Source organism: Caenorhabditis elegans, chromosome I, assembly GCF_000002985.6.
Source record: "Caenorhabditis elegans chromosome I".
Lineage (NCBI taxonomy): Eukaryota > Metazoa > Nematoda > Chromadorea > Rhabditida > Rhabditidae > Caenorhabditis > Caenorhabditis elegans.
This window is the reverse complement of record NC_003279.8, coordinates 6,924,250-6,940,147: the sequence shown is the minus strand read 5'-3', so window position 1 is coordinate 6,940,147 and position 15,898 is coordinate 6,924,250. Positions and strand designations below refer to the sequence as shown.

The 15,898-nt window shown below is 34.3% G+C and overlaps 4 protein-coding genes and 2 non-coding genes across 6 annotated transcripts; 3 read left to right on the top strand and 3 right to left on the bottom strand.

Annotated features, from left to right (window-relative positions):
• Positions 1 to 475: 475 nt before the first annotated feature.
• On the top strand, positions 476 to 2,684 carry T10B11.4 (Ubiquitin-like domain-containing protein). Its single transcript, NM_059577.3, has 8 exons — positions 476 to 616; positions 850 to 1,010; positions 1,158 to 1,258; positions 1,305 to 1,386; positions 1,480 to 1,707; positions 1,985 to 2,149; positions 2,198 to 2,404; positions 2,572 to 2,684. Exons 1-8 carry the CDS (start codon positions 530 to 532, stop codon positions 2,642 to 2,644), a joined length of 1,104 nt encoding a protein of 367 aa, NP_491978.2. The 5' UTR covers positions 476 to 529; the 3' UTR covers positions 2,645 to 2,684.
• Positions 2,685 to 3,219: 535 nt separating this feature from the next.
• On the bottom strand, positions 3,220 to 9,010 carry cerk-1 (Ceramide kinase 1). Its single transcript, NM_059576.7, has 11 exons — positions 8,913 to 9,010; positions 8,636 to 8,786; positions 5,876 to 5,975; positions 5,656 to 5,803; positions 5,525 to 5,610; positions 5,262 to 5,387; positions 4,460 to 4,829; positions 4,277 to 4,412; positions 3,768 to 3,874; positions 3,621 to 3,721; positions 3,220 to 3,569 (listed from the first exon to the last, which is right to left on the bottom strand). The coding sequence occupies exons 1-11, from the start codon at positions 8,986 to 8,988 to the stop codon at positions 3,321 to 3,323; spliced, it is 1,650 nt and encodes a 549-aa protein (NP_491977.1). The 5' UTR covers positions 8,989 to 9,010; the 3' UTR covers positions 3,220 to 3,320.
• Positions 4,896 to 5,152, bottom strand: T10B11.10. Its single transcript, NR_050231.1, has one exon. It is a non-coding gene; the product is annotated as an Unclassified non-coding RNA T10B11.10 (non-coding RNA).
• On the top strand, positions 5,003 to 5,123 carry T10B11.9. Its single transcript, NR_050232.1, has one exon. It is a non-coding gene; the product is annotated as an Unclassified non-coding RNA T10B11.9 (non-coding RNA).
• Positions 9,011 to 10,482: 1,472 nt separating the features above from the next.
• Positions 10,483 to 13,891, bottom strand: hrpc-1 (RRM domain-containing protein). The gene is made up of 10 exons (NM_059575.5): positions 13,830 to 13,891; positions 13,418 to 13,583; positions 12,979 to 13,047; positions 12,593 to 12,698; positions 12,390 to 12,486; positions 12,017 to 12,152; positions 11,556 to 11,665; positions 11,245 to 11,349; positions 10,989 to 11,110; positions 10,483 to 10,806 (listed from the first exon to the last, which is right to left on the bottom strand). The coding sequence occupies exons 1-10, from the start codon at positions 13,837 to 13,839 to the stop codon at positions 10,624 to 10,626; spliced, it is 1,104 nt and encodes a 367-aa protein (NP_491976.2). The 5' UTR covers positions 13,840 to 13,891; the 3' UTR covers positions 10,483 to 10,623.
• A 791-nt stretch (positions 13,892 to 14,682) lies between these two features.
• C48B6.9 (uncharacterized protein) lies at positions 14,683 to 15,860 on the top strand. The gene is made up of 5 exons (NM_059574.4): positions 14,683 to 14,757; positions 14,806 to 14,967; positions 15,015 to 15,298; positions 15,354 to 15,439; positions 15,538 to 15,860. Exons 1-5 carry the CDS (start codon positions 14,689 to 14,691, stop codon positions 15,726 to 15,728), a joined length of 792 nt encoding a protein of 263 aa, NP_491975.1. The 5' UTR covers positions 14,683 to 14,688; the 3' UTR covers positions 15,729 to 15,860.
• The last annotated feature ends 38 nt before the right edge of the window (positions 15,861 to 15,898 follow it).

Genomic DNA, 15,898 nt, shown 5'->3' with positions numbered 1-15,898 from the left:
AAACCGGCAATCAAGTAGCCGGTTGCCGAAATACGAAAAGGTGTACGTTACTGTAATTTCACACCTGTTAATGTGGCTTTTTAAAATTGAGTTTTCATAATTTTGCTCATGTTTTGTTAATCAAAAACAATGACATTTTACATTTGTCTCTACCTGCAGCTACACAAGCTTCAAGATGCTCAAAAGTTTAAAAGTGTGGCACTCAAGTAGACACTATCCAGTTGATTGGAGCTTTCTTGAAGGAATTTATGGAAGGATTCAATCTGCTGCAAAATAGTTTACTGGTTGGTGTAATTTCACAGCTAGGTTACGGTAGTTGAAACTTCAGCAAAGTTGTCATAATCTTCAAAAATTTCATTTCAAACATGTCACGTAACTCTTACCAAAACGGCATTTCAATATCCTTATTTTTCCAAGTGATCTTTGCTCGTATTAAATTTACCTTTTCGAATCATTTCACATTTTTTAAACAATTACATCGCTTAAAGGATAAGTTTAAAACAATAAATCGGACAAAAAGATCAGTTCGATGAATGATTCCGAAACAAAAGCATTTCATAAATTAAATATTTCTGAACCATTTGACAATCTCAGTCTCAGTAATTGGAGAGTAAAGGTTAGTTTATTGATTTTCCTCAAACACAGGTATGCATTGTGCCACAACTTTCGACATACAACGTGTGTCGGAACCTAGTATGACTCGTAAACTGCCTATAATAGTCTAACATCCGTCGGGGTTCGTCACGGAAGATAAAACAAGCTGACAATGACGGAACCCAGGAATTGGGGTTTCTATCTGAAATTGATACTCTAAATATCGGTAGGTCTATAAAAATTTCACATTTTCAGCAAGAGTCTCCGACAGTTCCCGATGACGAGAAACCACATAAGGAGGAGCCGATCACACAAACCTCGAGTTCAAGTCCTCTAATTCCGAAGTGTATCAAAGAAATCTGCTCGTCACCTAAGTCAATAGAGCTTCATGTGATCTACGATGCGCCCACATCACAGTGAGTTTACAAATTTCATTGTCCGACCTTTTATGAATTCCGCGGCTCTTTACACAAAACTTGATTAACTTTTTGCAAAATTCGGAATATTCTGTTGAAATTCTGTCTAATCGGCCCATATTATTAGAGCAACCTATCACTTTTTAGAGCAACCTATCATTACTCGGTTACTTGGGAATCAGATGATGATTTTGAGATAACTGAGATGTCGGAGAGCACCGGCAAGAGTTGCTCTTCAATGGTTTGCGGTGAGTGTAAAGATTGTTTTAATCCTAGAATAACTAATTATTACAGGAAGATATTCACCAGTTTCTTCAAAATGTGATGGTCCATGCCAGAAAGAGTTTCCGTCAAACTTGCTAAACACTATTGGAAGGTATATTTTGTGAAAACTGTTTCATTAGTTTGATATTTTGAAACGTGTGAACCTAATAAACTATTCAAACATCTATTTTATTACACATTCCAGATGCGATCACTATCTCTGCACTGCGTGCTTTGGACTTGTCAAAAATTCGGATGGAACCAACGGCTGCAGCTCTCGACAATGCTTCTCGAAAGGATCAACTAGCAAGGAAATCAAGAAAAACTTCGAAAAGGGCATCTGTCGTAAGCAAAGATCAAGAGCTCGAGACATGAAAGAGAGAGGTATTGATGTGAAAAGTGCGTCGGCAGTGAGCTCCTATTCGGGAATGAGGTGAGGAGTTTGTACCTGCAGAATTGTTTCTGAAATGTTTAACATTCGTAGTGGTGGTTTTCTTATGTAGGGTGTCTTTAGAAGCACCGACATCTAGCGGGTTTTAGTCATGTAAGTCTTCAAAAAGACAAACCTGGCAGATGTCGGATGCATCTGAGAAATCCCTCATTTTGTGGATAATCATAGGTACAGTAGTCCTGATCATATTTGGGTTAGAATTCATTAAAATTTTTGAAAATGTCGGTTATTCATTTTAATGACATTTTCAAATGTTTAGTTCGAAAAGCTCATCCACTGAAACGGACTGCTCTGTGATATCGGTTACACTTTCCGTCGTGTCTACAATTCCTGATTTCGCCACTGCAATCCCGATTGAAGCCCATCCAAAAGTTAAAACAATGCTCGTTGTCGTTGAACCAACTGAAGATTACGGAATCGGCCAGTAAGATCGTTATTATGATTTTCCTACAATATTTGATCTTCTTTTCAGAACCCACGTGGAATTGGAGATGAATCCATCCGTCAAGCTTATGGATGCCATTTGGGAATTACTTTATCGAAAACGGAAGATATTTGACGATTACGTTCCCTACAGCAGTCTTTACTTTGCAGCCATTAAGAGTAGTGAAAAAGTGGGAATGCGTCGAATTGAGAAAAAGTTTTGGTCAAGCTGGTTGCTTATGGATGTTCCGAAACTGTAAGTGCTTAGATTTCACATGTAGAGATGCTGCTCCTGACATCTACCGGGGTCCACTGTACAAAAAACTTGACGCGAAACCTGGCAGGTGTCGGATGCTGCTGCAAAATCTTAATACAAAAGACGTCTTCACTGAAAGTTCCACTGAAAACTATTTAATATTACAGTGGAGACCGTATCACATTGGTTTTAGATATGGGAGGTTATGTGAAAAAAGGAGCAGACATCTACTTGAAATGATATCGTGTGATACTATGAAATAAAGATTCGAAATTTGAAATTGTATTATAGTTTTCTGTTACCAACTTACACATATCGAAAAGTTAGTCAGATATTTGAAATTAAAATGAACTGCAAACTCAGAAGTAAAAATTTTTAAAACAGTTACAATGGATATTTATGATGTAATTGTTTTTTGAATGGGTTTTAATGGTTTACATTGAGTCTTTAATGTGTTTTTATTGCCTAGTTCAATCGATTATCTATATAAAACCACAGGTGGATTTTGAACTTTCAACAATGGAAGATCAGAATCTGCATATGGAGTCGGAATCTTCCAGATTTTGGACTACTTATTAATAGATTTATTTCAGCTATAGAAGATCTAAAGATCGTATGCTAAAAGATCAGAATCCGCTTGTGGCCGATCACAATCCACCTACGAATGATCAGACTCCATAGGTGAAATTAGATCTTCCATACATCTGGGATCTCATCTTTCAGCTATGGATGATCTGAAGGTCAGATTACACCTATGGATAATCGAATTCCGCAGATTGGCGGTAATTCAAATATTAAATTCGTACGTCTTGTTTCAAACTCAAAAGCTTTATTAACAAATTTTAACAACGGCATTGAATGGAAATTGGCAGTATTCTAGGAAAGTAAATGCATTTTTAAATGGTAAGTGATATAATCATTGATAAACGATCGAAGATTTTCGCTTTTTTATGAAGCTTCTTTTTGTCGGCTTTACCATGGCTGCGTCTCTTCCGAAGAATGAGATAAGCTGTGGATGAAGCTTGAAATGCAGTGGCTCATCTTTTGGTTGCTCCAAAATTTCTCCATCAAGGTTCCAAACGCCAGGGTCTTCTTGATCGGCATCTGGCTGATAGGACCACTTGGTCACCCGGTAACAATTTAGAGATGGATCAAGTTCGTAGAGCTGAAACACAAAATTAATTAGATCAAAATTAAAGTTTTGTTCTATATTTACCTGTTTTCCACCATACATTGCAACTTTTCTCATAAATTGCATATTATGGAATCTAGAGATTCTGGGAACCAGTGCCAAGTCAAGTGTTCCGTCACCAATTCCTAAAAAAGTTTGAAAATACAATAATTAATTTAAAAAAAGAGAAACCTGTAAAAGGAGCAAGTCCATATGGAGTAAATGGAGTAACTGTTGGAATAACACAGCAAATGACGTGAGTAAATTCAGCATGCCAGTGATAGTCGTATTTATCATTTCTGAAAAACAATTGTCGTTTCGTTTTCTCGAGACTATATTTCGATTGTTTAGTCAAAAAGATCGCAAAAAAAGTAGAACATTTAAAAACGCGATTTCATTAAATTTTTCCTGAATTTCTTCCAAAATGGGAACTACGACCAATCAGACGGCGTTCGAAAACGCTGATTGGTTTGAAAATGGGCGTGGCTTCTCACTTTGAAAAGACTTCAAAAATAGTATTAACATTGAAAACTCGTGTTTTCAAAAGTTGGATTTTCCATTCTTCCGTGTTTTTTTTCGCTTTTTTCTTTTGTGGTATTTCTGAATTTTAGAATATTTTGGATGTTATTTGAAACAAAATCCCAACATTCAACCTTTAAAAGAAACTGTTCAGTCATAAAAGTATTTCCAAAAAAACTAACCCTTGAGGTTTCATACAAACTGGGCATGGCTCTAGACACGGTGGAAGTTGATCCTTTGGATTAACATTTTCTTTATGTGATAAAGAGAATTGTACCATTCCACGATAAATTGGATGACGAATTGTTGTTCGAAGAGCTATAAAATGTATTTAATATCAGAAGTAAAACGTTTTTTTTAATTACCACTCCACTGATATCTAATTGGTCCGAGACATCTATATTCTTCAGAATCTCTAAGAACATCTCCCAACCATCCATACGAAATTGCATTTGCCGAAATTCGAATAAGCTTTTGATGCTGATGAACTGTACATACATCCACGTTGCATTCAGATCCAATTGCAATATGAACAGCTGATGTGGCATGATCATTCGTTTCATGAACAGTTGACACAATTGAATTGGCAGAACCAGCTCCAATAATACCAAATCTTATATGTGGAGTTACCAAATGAGATGATGGATTGTCAATATTACGGCCAGCATCGGTTTGAGTACGAAGAAGAGCTCCAGAGAGAAGTTCATTAAACAATCCATCTCCACCAACAGATACCTAAAATAAATATGAAGCTTTAAAAGTACAGAAAAAAGTATTTATTTCTTTAATTTCTAAATTTAATTGAACATTTCCTTTCCGCTAGTTATAAGTTCAAATCAAAGACATAATTCAGATAATTTTCTCTAATTTGATAAAACTTCCAATTTTTGCCGATGTTCAAAGTATATCGAGCTTATATGATAAATTAATAGATTTATAAAAAATAAAATCTTTGGAATTCAAAAAATTTAAAATACCAAGAAGTCTGTAATTTTTCAAAAAACAAAGTTACAAAAAATAGTATACCTTATTAGAGCTGGAACACTGAACTATCAAATGGAAAGTCCGGTGTCACAGTGATTTGTAAGATTTTTTCGAGTGATTTTCATATTTTTGGATTGACAAAATCCGAAAATAACCTCAGGAATATCCATCCATAAATCTTACCAATCCATCAATAGCGCTCCACTGCTCGGGAGGCATTTCGACAATATAGTCACGAGCATGATTGGCTCTTTCAGTGAGAACAACTTTATACCGTAATCCAGGAGTCAACCAGAAGAATGCATCAACCTAAATATTATATTACATTAATAAAAATTATTATTTGCATGAGAATTTAAATGTTTAAACTAAATTTATGTTTTATAAACGATTTAAATTATTGAAAACTGCAAAACTGATTTTTCTATTCAAAAAAGAAAACGAACATTATCCTTGAAAATTTTTTGTGCTTTTCCATTTCCACCAAACGGATTGATAAAGATAATAATGTTCTTCGGACGGTTTTTGACTCCTGAAATCCAATTTTTTGCATATAATTCTATAAAATTCAACAAACTTCTCAATGTAGTATCAATCAGTGAATGCCAATAATCTCTTTCACTAGTCGTATAGAAAATGACTGGAATCTGTTTGAGTCTCCATTTTTGTTTATCCTTCTTATACACAAAATTGAAATAAAGTGTCTTGTCAGATGTAGTTGGTTTCTGAAACAAAATATAATTGTTAAGGAAAGTGGGAAATATTCAAAACTTCAATTTTCAAAGTATAAATGGTACCGTCGGAATGATCGGAACTCCATTTTTGATTTTAAATGGATAGCAAGTTGTGGAGAGAAGCTCATCAAGACGATATACAATTATGTGCTTTGCCGAACCACTGAAAATTATAAAAACTGGAATAACTCATTTACATTTGCGTATGTGCACATTTGTTCATTTTCGGAAAATCGAAAAATTGAAAATTATAGTTTTTTCTAGAAATAACTTCAAAATTTTTGTTGTAGAAGCAAATTATATGTTTTCTATTGTGTTTTTCTTAATACCATAAACAAAATTTGAAGAAAGTTTGAATTTTTTCGATTTTCCGGAACATGGAAAAGTTTAAAATGTTTGTTTTGTGATTTTCTCTGAAAATTTTTCATTAAAACTTTCACTCAAAAAAATAAAAACTCTGTTTTCACCTATTTCACCTATCATAATTTTGGAAGCCAACCAAAACAACTTATTTTTTAAAAAGGTTTTTATATTTTTGATGCATTTAATACACTCAAAATAATAAAACTGCGTGGCGTGTACTGCAGAAAACCTAATATTTAGGCCCCGCCTTTTAATCGTCCACTCACGGGGAAAAGACAAAAATAGGGGAGGGGGGGGGGGGGGACAGCTCGCCACGCCAACAGTGAGAAAAATAGTGTGGTGCGCGGACCTCGAATGATGTCGGCGGCTGATATTGCCTGGGGTACCGCTTTTTGCGTTTTCCCGTGAGTGGACGATTAAAAGGCGAGGCCTAACAAGGAAAGGAAGTCAATCTAGTATCGGGCTTTGAATCGAGACATATGCCTTTCGAAAGCTTATGTTTAGACTAGATCACCACAAAAATTTCAGCGGCGGAACTCAACTCTGAACCCCTGAAAGCGCCATCTGAAAGTGCTCCAGTGCATTTTTTTGCTGAATTCTAGGTCAAGTAAATGGCCTTAAAAGTGGCTATGAGCGGTTAAAAATTGTTTTTGGGGGTCTTTAGGGTCAAACAAACAATGTGGAAGCTTTTTCGAAATTTTTATTTTTTTGCAAAAAATCTGAAATTTTTGCGGTCCAGTGGAAGCCAAATTTTTGGTCAAAAAATTTTTTTTTTGAAAAATTTTCAAAACTATTTTTTTGTATCGGGGCATATAAAAAGGTACAAATTTCTTCCAATTGAGCCTTTTGCACCGAATATGAGGTGGTTTTTAAGCTTAAAAATTGCTTGAAACATGTAATGGATGTACCTTTGAAAACGTTTTTCTTTCACAAAAAGGTCCGAAGCCATATTCAAACCTTCAAAAAGCATCGGTGCAACATATTACATTACCCAAACACAAGCCTTGCTCCTACTTTCGGTCAAATATATGGGACTGGAAATTTTGAGTTCGACAGTTTTAAATACCAAAAAAAATTTTTTTGAGATTATTCAATTAAATGGTTCCTTGGTTCGCATGCAATTAATTTTTGCTAAATAACATGTTTAAAAGTTAGCTATAAAAATTCAGGGCGCGATTGCAATTTTTAAAAATTAAAAAAAAATTATTACCACTGAAAGAATCGAACACGAGACCTTTATTCCGTTTTACCAAGCATTTACCATTCGGCCATCAATCCCTGATTTTTACTGTTTTCAATGTTTTAAACCATTTTATAAATATTGAAGATGATTTTTGTATATGTAAAATGAATAAATACGAAATAGTATTGAAAACTAGGAGGGTGCAGAGAAAAATTTTCAGATGGCGCTTTCAGGGGTTCAGAGTTGAGTTCCGCCGCTGAAATTTTTGTGGTGATCTAGTCTAAACATAAGCTTTCGAAAGGCATATGTCTCGATTCAAAGTCCGATACTAGATTGACTTCCTTTCCTTGTTAGGCCTCGCCTTTTAATCGTCCACTCACAATTTCCAGTCCCATATATTTGACCGAAAGTAGGAGCAAGGCTTGTGTTTGGGTAATGTAATATGTTGCACCGATGCTTTTTGAAGGTTTGAATATGGCTTCGGACCTTTTTGTGAAAGAAAAACGTTTTCAAAGGTACATCCATTACATGTTTCAAGCAATTTTTAAGCTTAAAAACCACCTCATATTCGGTGCAAAAGGCTCAATTGGAAGAAATTTGTACCTTTTTATATGCCCCGATACAAAAAAATAGTTTTGAAAATTTTTCAAAAAAAAAATTTTTTGACCAAAAATTTGGCTTCCACTGGACCGCAAAAATTTCAGATTTTTTGCAAAAAAATAAAAATTTCGAAAAAGCTTCCACATTGTTTGTTTGACCCTAAAGACCCCCAAAAACAATTTTTAACCGCTCATAGCCACTTTTAAGGCCATTTACTTGACCTAGAATTCAGCAAAAAAATGCACTGGAGCACTTTCAGATGGCGCTTTCAGGGGTTCAGAGTTGAGTTCCGCCGCTGAAATTTTTGTGGTGATCTAGTCTAAACATAAGCTTTCGAAAGGCATATGTCTCGATTCAAAGCCCGATACTAGATTGACTTCCTTTCCTTGTAAATATTAGGTTTTCTGCAGTACACGCCACGCAGTTTTATTATTTTGAGTGTATGTTCGTAAACATTTTTGGAAGATTTTACAATTTACAAAAAATTTGTTTGGAAAGTTTGAAAAATCTATAACTTTTGAATTATTTTTTTATGATATGCCTACATCCTGGACTCGTTAAAATTTTTGAATGAACTTTTTTGGTTTTTTTTCTTTGTTAAATAGTTTTTTTTTTAAACTTGAAGCAAACCCTCACAAGTGTCCGCCAACTTTTAATTTGTTTTTTCATAGACTCACTCAAGTAATCTGAACTCGAATACATTATGATCTCTATCAAATATAATTCGATGCTTTTTTGCATGTGGAGATTGAACATCAGCAATTAAGTGACCACTTTCTCCACTTATTCGGCTTCTCGATGAATATGCAACGGTGTCCACGTTTTCACCTATAATATGAAACATTTTAAGAATGTCGAGTTTTCTTTGCAAATTAAGTTTTCCTAATTTTAATAAAAACACGTTTTCTGTAGCAACTAAAATTTAAATATTTTTAAAAATTGAAATTAATTTACCTTTAACTGGTTCAACAGGAACAATTGTGACATGTTGTTGATCTCCTCCTTTTTTGCTTTTTTTCGAATTTGGCATTGTTTTCTCTGCTCAAAGCACACTAAAATGAATGAAATGAAAGAAAAAAAGTAATATGCAAAGGGAGAAGAAAAGAGAAGAAATGAAATGGAGAACTTGGGTGTGAAAGCGGAAATTCAAATTTCCAATTCATCGAATTCCCTTCGAATAATTTGAGAATAACATAGGGAACTTTGGAGAAGAAAAAATAGTATTTAAATTAAATTATTTTCGAATGATTGCAATAGATATTTTGAGAGACTTTTAAATTAATATTTTCAAAATTGACTAATTTTTACGTTTCCTAGAGTTTTCTTTTTGAATATTCAATTCAATCTTTAGAAGTTCTCAATTCACACGAAAGTTTTTTGTCTCACCCAAAAAAACAAAGCGAGAACAAGAATCGAAAGCCACCTCATAATCTCTTCGCCACAACAAAAAGTAAACAAAAAACGATGGGCGACAGAAAAAACAGTGTAAAAAGAATCGATTGTTGTCAAAAAAAAGCGAGAGACGAAGAGAAGCCGACACAAATAAATAGGGAGAAATAGGAAAATGAGAAGAGTGACAGCTACTGAAAATACTTCACTTAACATTTAAAATACGTGTTTCATTGAGCTTCAGAGACACTACAAATGTGAGTATCTCGTATTCTTGAATAAATGTGTGGGGGAATTCGCCTAGGCAGGTATACCGTATGCCATATAGCAATAAAAACTAGTATTATTACATACTTCTATGTCAATTAATGAATACTCATCGTCGCTTTTAACGTTAAGTTTATTTTACTTTTAAAAAATTATCAATTTTTAATTTCCCCCAAATATGAAAATATTTTGAAGATTATATTTAAATACTTATTTGTTTTTCGCTTTTAGACAAAAAGTGAGTATTGACCAAATCTATCAGTTTCGAAAAATTCAATTTTTGAATTCGGAATTTGGCGCGAAAACGCAGTGACAATCAAGAAGGTGGCAAACAAGCGTAACTAAATTTCGTTTTTTTTTTGGGGGTTCGTCAGAAAAATATTTTCATATTATGCTAGTGAGCAAACCAAGGGAATTGGGTATAACGGAAAAAAATAAATATATTTCTCAAACCGACGAATCAAATCGTATTTGTTGTGGTTAGTCAGTAGTGATGGGGGACATTGAAACCCATCAACCGGTTCTTTTGATTCGATGGTTTTTATTTAGGTGACAGAGACGGAAAGCTGTGTCATCGATGATACATTAAAACATTGACCCATCTGTGAGAGACAACGAAGCATCAATTACGAAACAGTATTAATGTTAACTTGAAGAACTATGTAAGAAGCTCATTTTAAAAGAAAAGCGTTTTCTTTTAGGGTTTGCACAAACTTCAAGGAGATTCTAAATAAATTTAGCTTTCCACAGTTTGATTGTAAACACTTTCTTGAATAATTGTTAAAAAATTAAATCAGATGACTTTTAAAAAATTGAACAAGGTAATAGGAGCTTGTGCTACCTGCGTATTCAAACTTTCTAGTGTCTGTTTAAAGCAAAAATAAAACTTCAGAGATTGATAAATAAAAGTTCACAAAAATGTATAAGCGTTTACAACAAAAAAGTAGTAGATAGATAAATGGGAAAATTGAGATTCAGGTATGATTTCAACAGGATTTAGCAAAAATATTTAGATTTGGGGAGTTCCATTATTCGACGAGTAGGACAATGGCGCGCCTTCGACGATATGGTGAGATGGTGTGGAGTTGGCTGAATTTGGAGCAGCAGGAGCCGCAGAACCAGAAGCTGGAGTTTCTGGAATCGAAGATGGCGTTGAAACGGATCCACCACGCATTTGAGCAAGATCATTTGGCTGAAAATTTGTTAATTAAAATCGATTTATGAACACATTCTTATGTTTTTCATACAAACTGTTCATAGAAAAAAGTTCTAAATTATCTGTCCAAAAATATAAAAATTTATCCTCCACTATTTGGTTGCTCATAACGTTCACATATTCACATGATATAGTTATTCTTAAAACTCTAAACATACCGTCATCTTCTCTTCAGTATAGAGCAGCATACGATGAAAATCGGTTAAATGTTCGAGAAGTCCCCACGCGCCGAGGAATCTCTGACTACAAGTGGCACATTTGAGACGATGTCGTGGTTCTTCTGGAAAACAAATTATTGAGATGAAGTATTCAAGTAGAGAGATAACTAAGAATTGAATTTCATACTTCAATCTATATACAACGTTTTTTTAAGTATCAAGTTAACAAATGAAACAGTATGAAATTAAATCCCACCTGGATCCTTGTATTTATTACAGCCAGCGATTCGATGTTCCTTGAACTCTTCAAAATCACTTGTCACGAAACGGCAATATCCACACACCATTGTGTCGCACATTTCTGTAAATTAAAAATGTTTAACCTATTCGTTTCTTACTGGAAAAAATATCAATTTTAAATATGAATTTAATTTCTCTGGTTTTGGCGGATACTTTGATTTTTTGATTCAATCAACAGAAAAATATATAATTTCATCAAAAACTTGTTGAAAAATTTGAAACCAATGTTTCCAAACCCAATAAATTTTTTAAGTTTTAAACTCTCACCATTCGGTGCCAACTGCTCATTGATAGTTGTATCTCCATTTGCAAACTGCTTATTTCTTTTGTTCTGCTTGAAGATCTCGTACTCCTCGTCTTCATAGGGGCGTTTGGCGCTGAAAATACAAAAATTAATATTGTTGGTACCAGGGGTATGAAAGAACCGTATTAAATGGTTTCAACGTTCAGCGAAAATCGCTTTCCCTTTTCAAATTTCATGATTTATCCAAAGTTCGAGTTTGTCCTCGAAATTCGAATTTTTTTTTTTTGAAAACTGAGCACACCGCAGTAACAATCCAACTTACACAAAGAGTGAAACGCCATCGCATTATAACGTTTTTCTTTAGAAGGAAAATATAATGAAAGGAGAAAAAATGAAATAATTCGCTATAACTTTTAAAAACCATAATCCTCAAAACTATTTCGAAATGAAAAATAAAAAGAATAAAAAACCCAAAATGATGAACCTTTGCGCGGAAGTATCGACAGCATGTTGTGTCAACGGTTTCCCAACAGGAAGTGGGGCCGGAGCAATAGTATTTCCTTGGCGACCCTCGTTTCCAGTTGGCTTTCTCAATGAGCCCAACATTGCCAAATGAACATCTGAAATCGGGGACACATAAATAAAAATAAACAAATTTTAAAAACTGTATAAATCGAATAAAAAGTAACTTCGAAAATGTTTCTAATGAAAACCGAAAATAAGAAAAGGTAAAAGAAATTATGAAAAAAGTTGAAATAAAAAGCTTTCAGACGAGAAGCTATTTGAGCTGCAAAATTCGCCGATTTTTAATTTTGGTTGCATTTGGAGAAAAATTATATTCAGATTCAGGTCCTTACCAAGACAACAAGCTTTCCATGACATCCCATTGAGTGAACGGCATGACTCGTCGGCACTACCAGCTTCATTGAATTGAACAAATCCGAAACCTTGTTGCTGAAAAATCAGGAATTTATTTTCCGGCAAAAAAGTGAATTCAAAGTTATGTCATCAATAAACTCGGACTTTGCGGTGGCTATTGAATATTCAGGAATTAACTTACAGCAAAATAATTAACAGCAATTATTTTTCCAAATGGACGGAACAGTTCGATGATATCGTCACGCGTGATAATAGCACGGGCAATGTTTCCAATGAAAACACGAGCTCTGTAAAAAATCATTATAAAAACTAAAACGATACACGATTTTTCGTTCGATAATTTATATAACATATTCTTTAACTTTGTGTGCAGTTATGTTTACTCTGGAAAATGAATAAATCCCCATTTTCTCTCTATTCTCTTTACTCTTTCATGGTCACTTTGTGTCGGTCTTTTGCTTCAAAAATGTTTACTTTCCCACGACCTTTCTTGCATTTTTTCCGTTCTTTTCTCTCATTTTCTTATTTCATTTATCAAATTTACGTTCAAAACATTTATTTTCGTACCTGATCATATGAGGATCCTTAGATGATGTATCATAACTGATATCGCTGTTTACCGCTGCGCTTCCAACTCTGAAAGTTTTTAGGATTACGCTGACGAAGCTGATTTTTTTTTGTTTTTAACGAAAAATCTATTTTTTGGTTTTTTTTAAACCAAAAAACCCTTTACGTACTTCAAACAATTTTCATATTTTACAAATATGCTTTAGCAAAATGTGGTTTTTCATGGTTTTCAATAATTTTTTTCTAAAAAGTTCCAAATAAATCGAAATTCGGTGTTTTTTTACAAATTTCAAATTTTTGTTTTTCGGTCCCGGTCTTGCATCTCATTTAGTTCTTCTTAAATCTTAAGTAAGTTTACTTAACGTGATTCGGCTAATCCAATTAATTTTAAACAAGACAGTTTTGAAACGAATTTTAATGTATTAAAAAGAAAACTAACAGATTAAGAATAGTGCTGTATGGAGCACCAGTTCCATCTTCTGAGAATGTTGGTCTTTGCTCTCCGTAAACTGAAGTTGCGGGTATTGATGCAGCCAATGCGGCAGCAGGAGTTGTTGTTGTCTGGGCACCTCCAGCACCTCCATAGTATCCGTACTGACCGTATTCTGAATGTTTTAATTGGTTTTTCAAGATTTTTAAAAGGACAATGTAATTTCTGATATTCTATTCTAGAATTAATTATTAATCAAATCAAATTTTAACATCACTCGACTATCTGGCAGTTATTTAATAGAATATCATATTACATCGGTATCGCTTTTCCCAAAAATTTCTAAACAACTCCAATTCCGCTGCCGAAGTTGCCTACTTATTCTCTAGTTTATTTCTCATTTTGCATTAAAAACACTAACCAGCACTCATTTTCCATTGATTCTCTGAAGTGTTCGGGATGAATGACGTTTATCACTGAAAATCTTCACTAAAAATTTAAATAATTGAGAAAATTGAGCAAAGTTTGAACATAACGGTTAAAACACGAACATAACATAATTGGAAAAGATTATCGATCGCATGAGTGGTTCAGAGTGGGAAGAGGTGACAATGGTTTGAAAATGAGAATAATGGGAAGAGAAAATCAATCATAATGCGCAGACAGGGTATGTTCATTCCTAATGCAGTAAATTTTTTGTTTTTTTCCTAAAACAGAATCCCACCTTGAGGGGTTTTTAAAAATAAGTGTAAATAAAATTTTCAGAACCAATATTGAAAAGGTATTTCTATTTTTAAATTTATTTTGTGGGCTGAAACAAAAATTGTACAATGTACAACAAAATTGTTTAAAATTTTTGATTCTGCATGCACTAGAGGCACTGAATATCACGACATTTCGAATTTCAGTTTTTATTCGCCAATTTTTCTTGTTTCCTCGAAAAAACCAAATTAATCTTTAAAAAATTGGTATTTCTTTCCTAGCGTTTCGGCATATTGCATCTCATTATGATCTCTTCTTGTATCTTTTTCAAATGCCACCACCTGGTGATAGACTCTTTCGAGAATCTCTCCCCGTTCGCATCCTTACACAAAAACTTATGCGGCTCATTCTTCAGTGGTCCGATTGGTGCATTCGGCGAACACTGATTGCTCCCTCTGTGTGCCTTTGTAATAAAAAACTTTTCGTTGTTAAAAAGAAACGTTTTTTGTCGTTATCTCGAGCTTGGCAAAAAAAGTTAGATTGCTTTTTTTCCGGCCACAATACTTGTTTTTTTAGAAATGGTTACATCTTCAACACCCAGACGTGGGTTCCACATACCGACCACATTAAATCACGAATCCCTTATGGTAATTTTTAAATCGGAATTTTTCTCATACTTTATAATTTATTTTTAGGCTCAAAACTCGCCAATATCGATGAGATATTCAGTATCATGTGGTGGTGGGAAGGGAATTGGAACTACTGGAACATATAGCGGAGCTGGGGGACAAGTTAGCGATAGTCACCCATCAGTTCTCGATTTGAACAGCGAAAACCGAGTAATGGACCGAAAAACGGTAAGAAAAGTTTTTTTCAATCTTTCTATGCATGAAATTGTGTTTAGGTTCACTGGAATATGCTTCTCCTCCTCTTCATGTCAGTTTGCTCGGCATTATTCACCGTTGTTGCTCTACAATTCCACTTTTCAAATGCCGAACGATTTCTTCGCACCGCAAAATCACCGGCATCGGCATATCGAGGAGTAATCGATGTCATTCGGGATGTCATCGCCTCATTCGACGTGGCAATCGTGATTCTGTCGATTCTGGCATTCTTTGTGTCTGCTCTTCAATTACTATTCCTGATGAAGATAGTAAAACAGACACAACAACCGGATGATATTGATGTGTTAGTGCTTTTCAAAAGTTTCACATTAAATAGCTTGAACATTTTAACATTACAGGGCACTTCGATACATCAAATCAACCAGCTTTTTAAGAATTGTGGCATTCTCGTTTTGGTTCGCATCAATAATAGTCTTCGTGATCGGTGAGTTTCTTAAATACTATTCATACGCGATTATAAAAATTCAAAAGAATGAATTCGCTAGAATACAAGAAACAACTCTGCAATTCTAATATTTTCAGTGCTAATGCTCACAGTCTCAATTGACCCATCGCGAAGTTTGGCCTCAAAATGTGTATCGATTACTTTAGGATCTTCCGCCGTCTTTCTTGCCACTTGCTTCGCCGTGAAAACCCTCTATTTCTGGGCAAATCATTCTTGTGGGCACGTCTACCGCGAGGATTGTTACAATTACCTAAGCACACTGGTCTGAATGTATTATTTTTATAGCTTGTTATTCTACCCACTTCTATATTGAGCTTTTTCATCACGCAAAGTTTCTCAAAATTGACACCAATGATCTGATTTATTTCATACACATAAGACTAATAATGAATTCTTATTGAAATCCTGATTAATGGATCTTTTTTAGTTCATTACTAA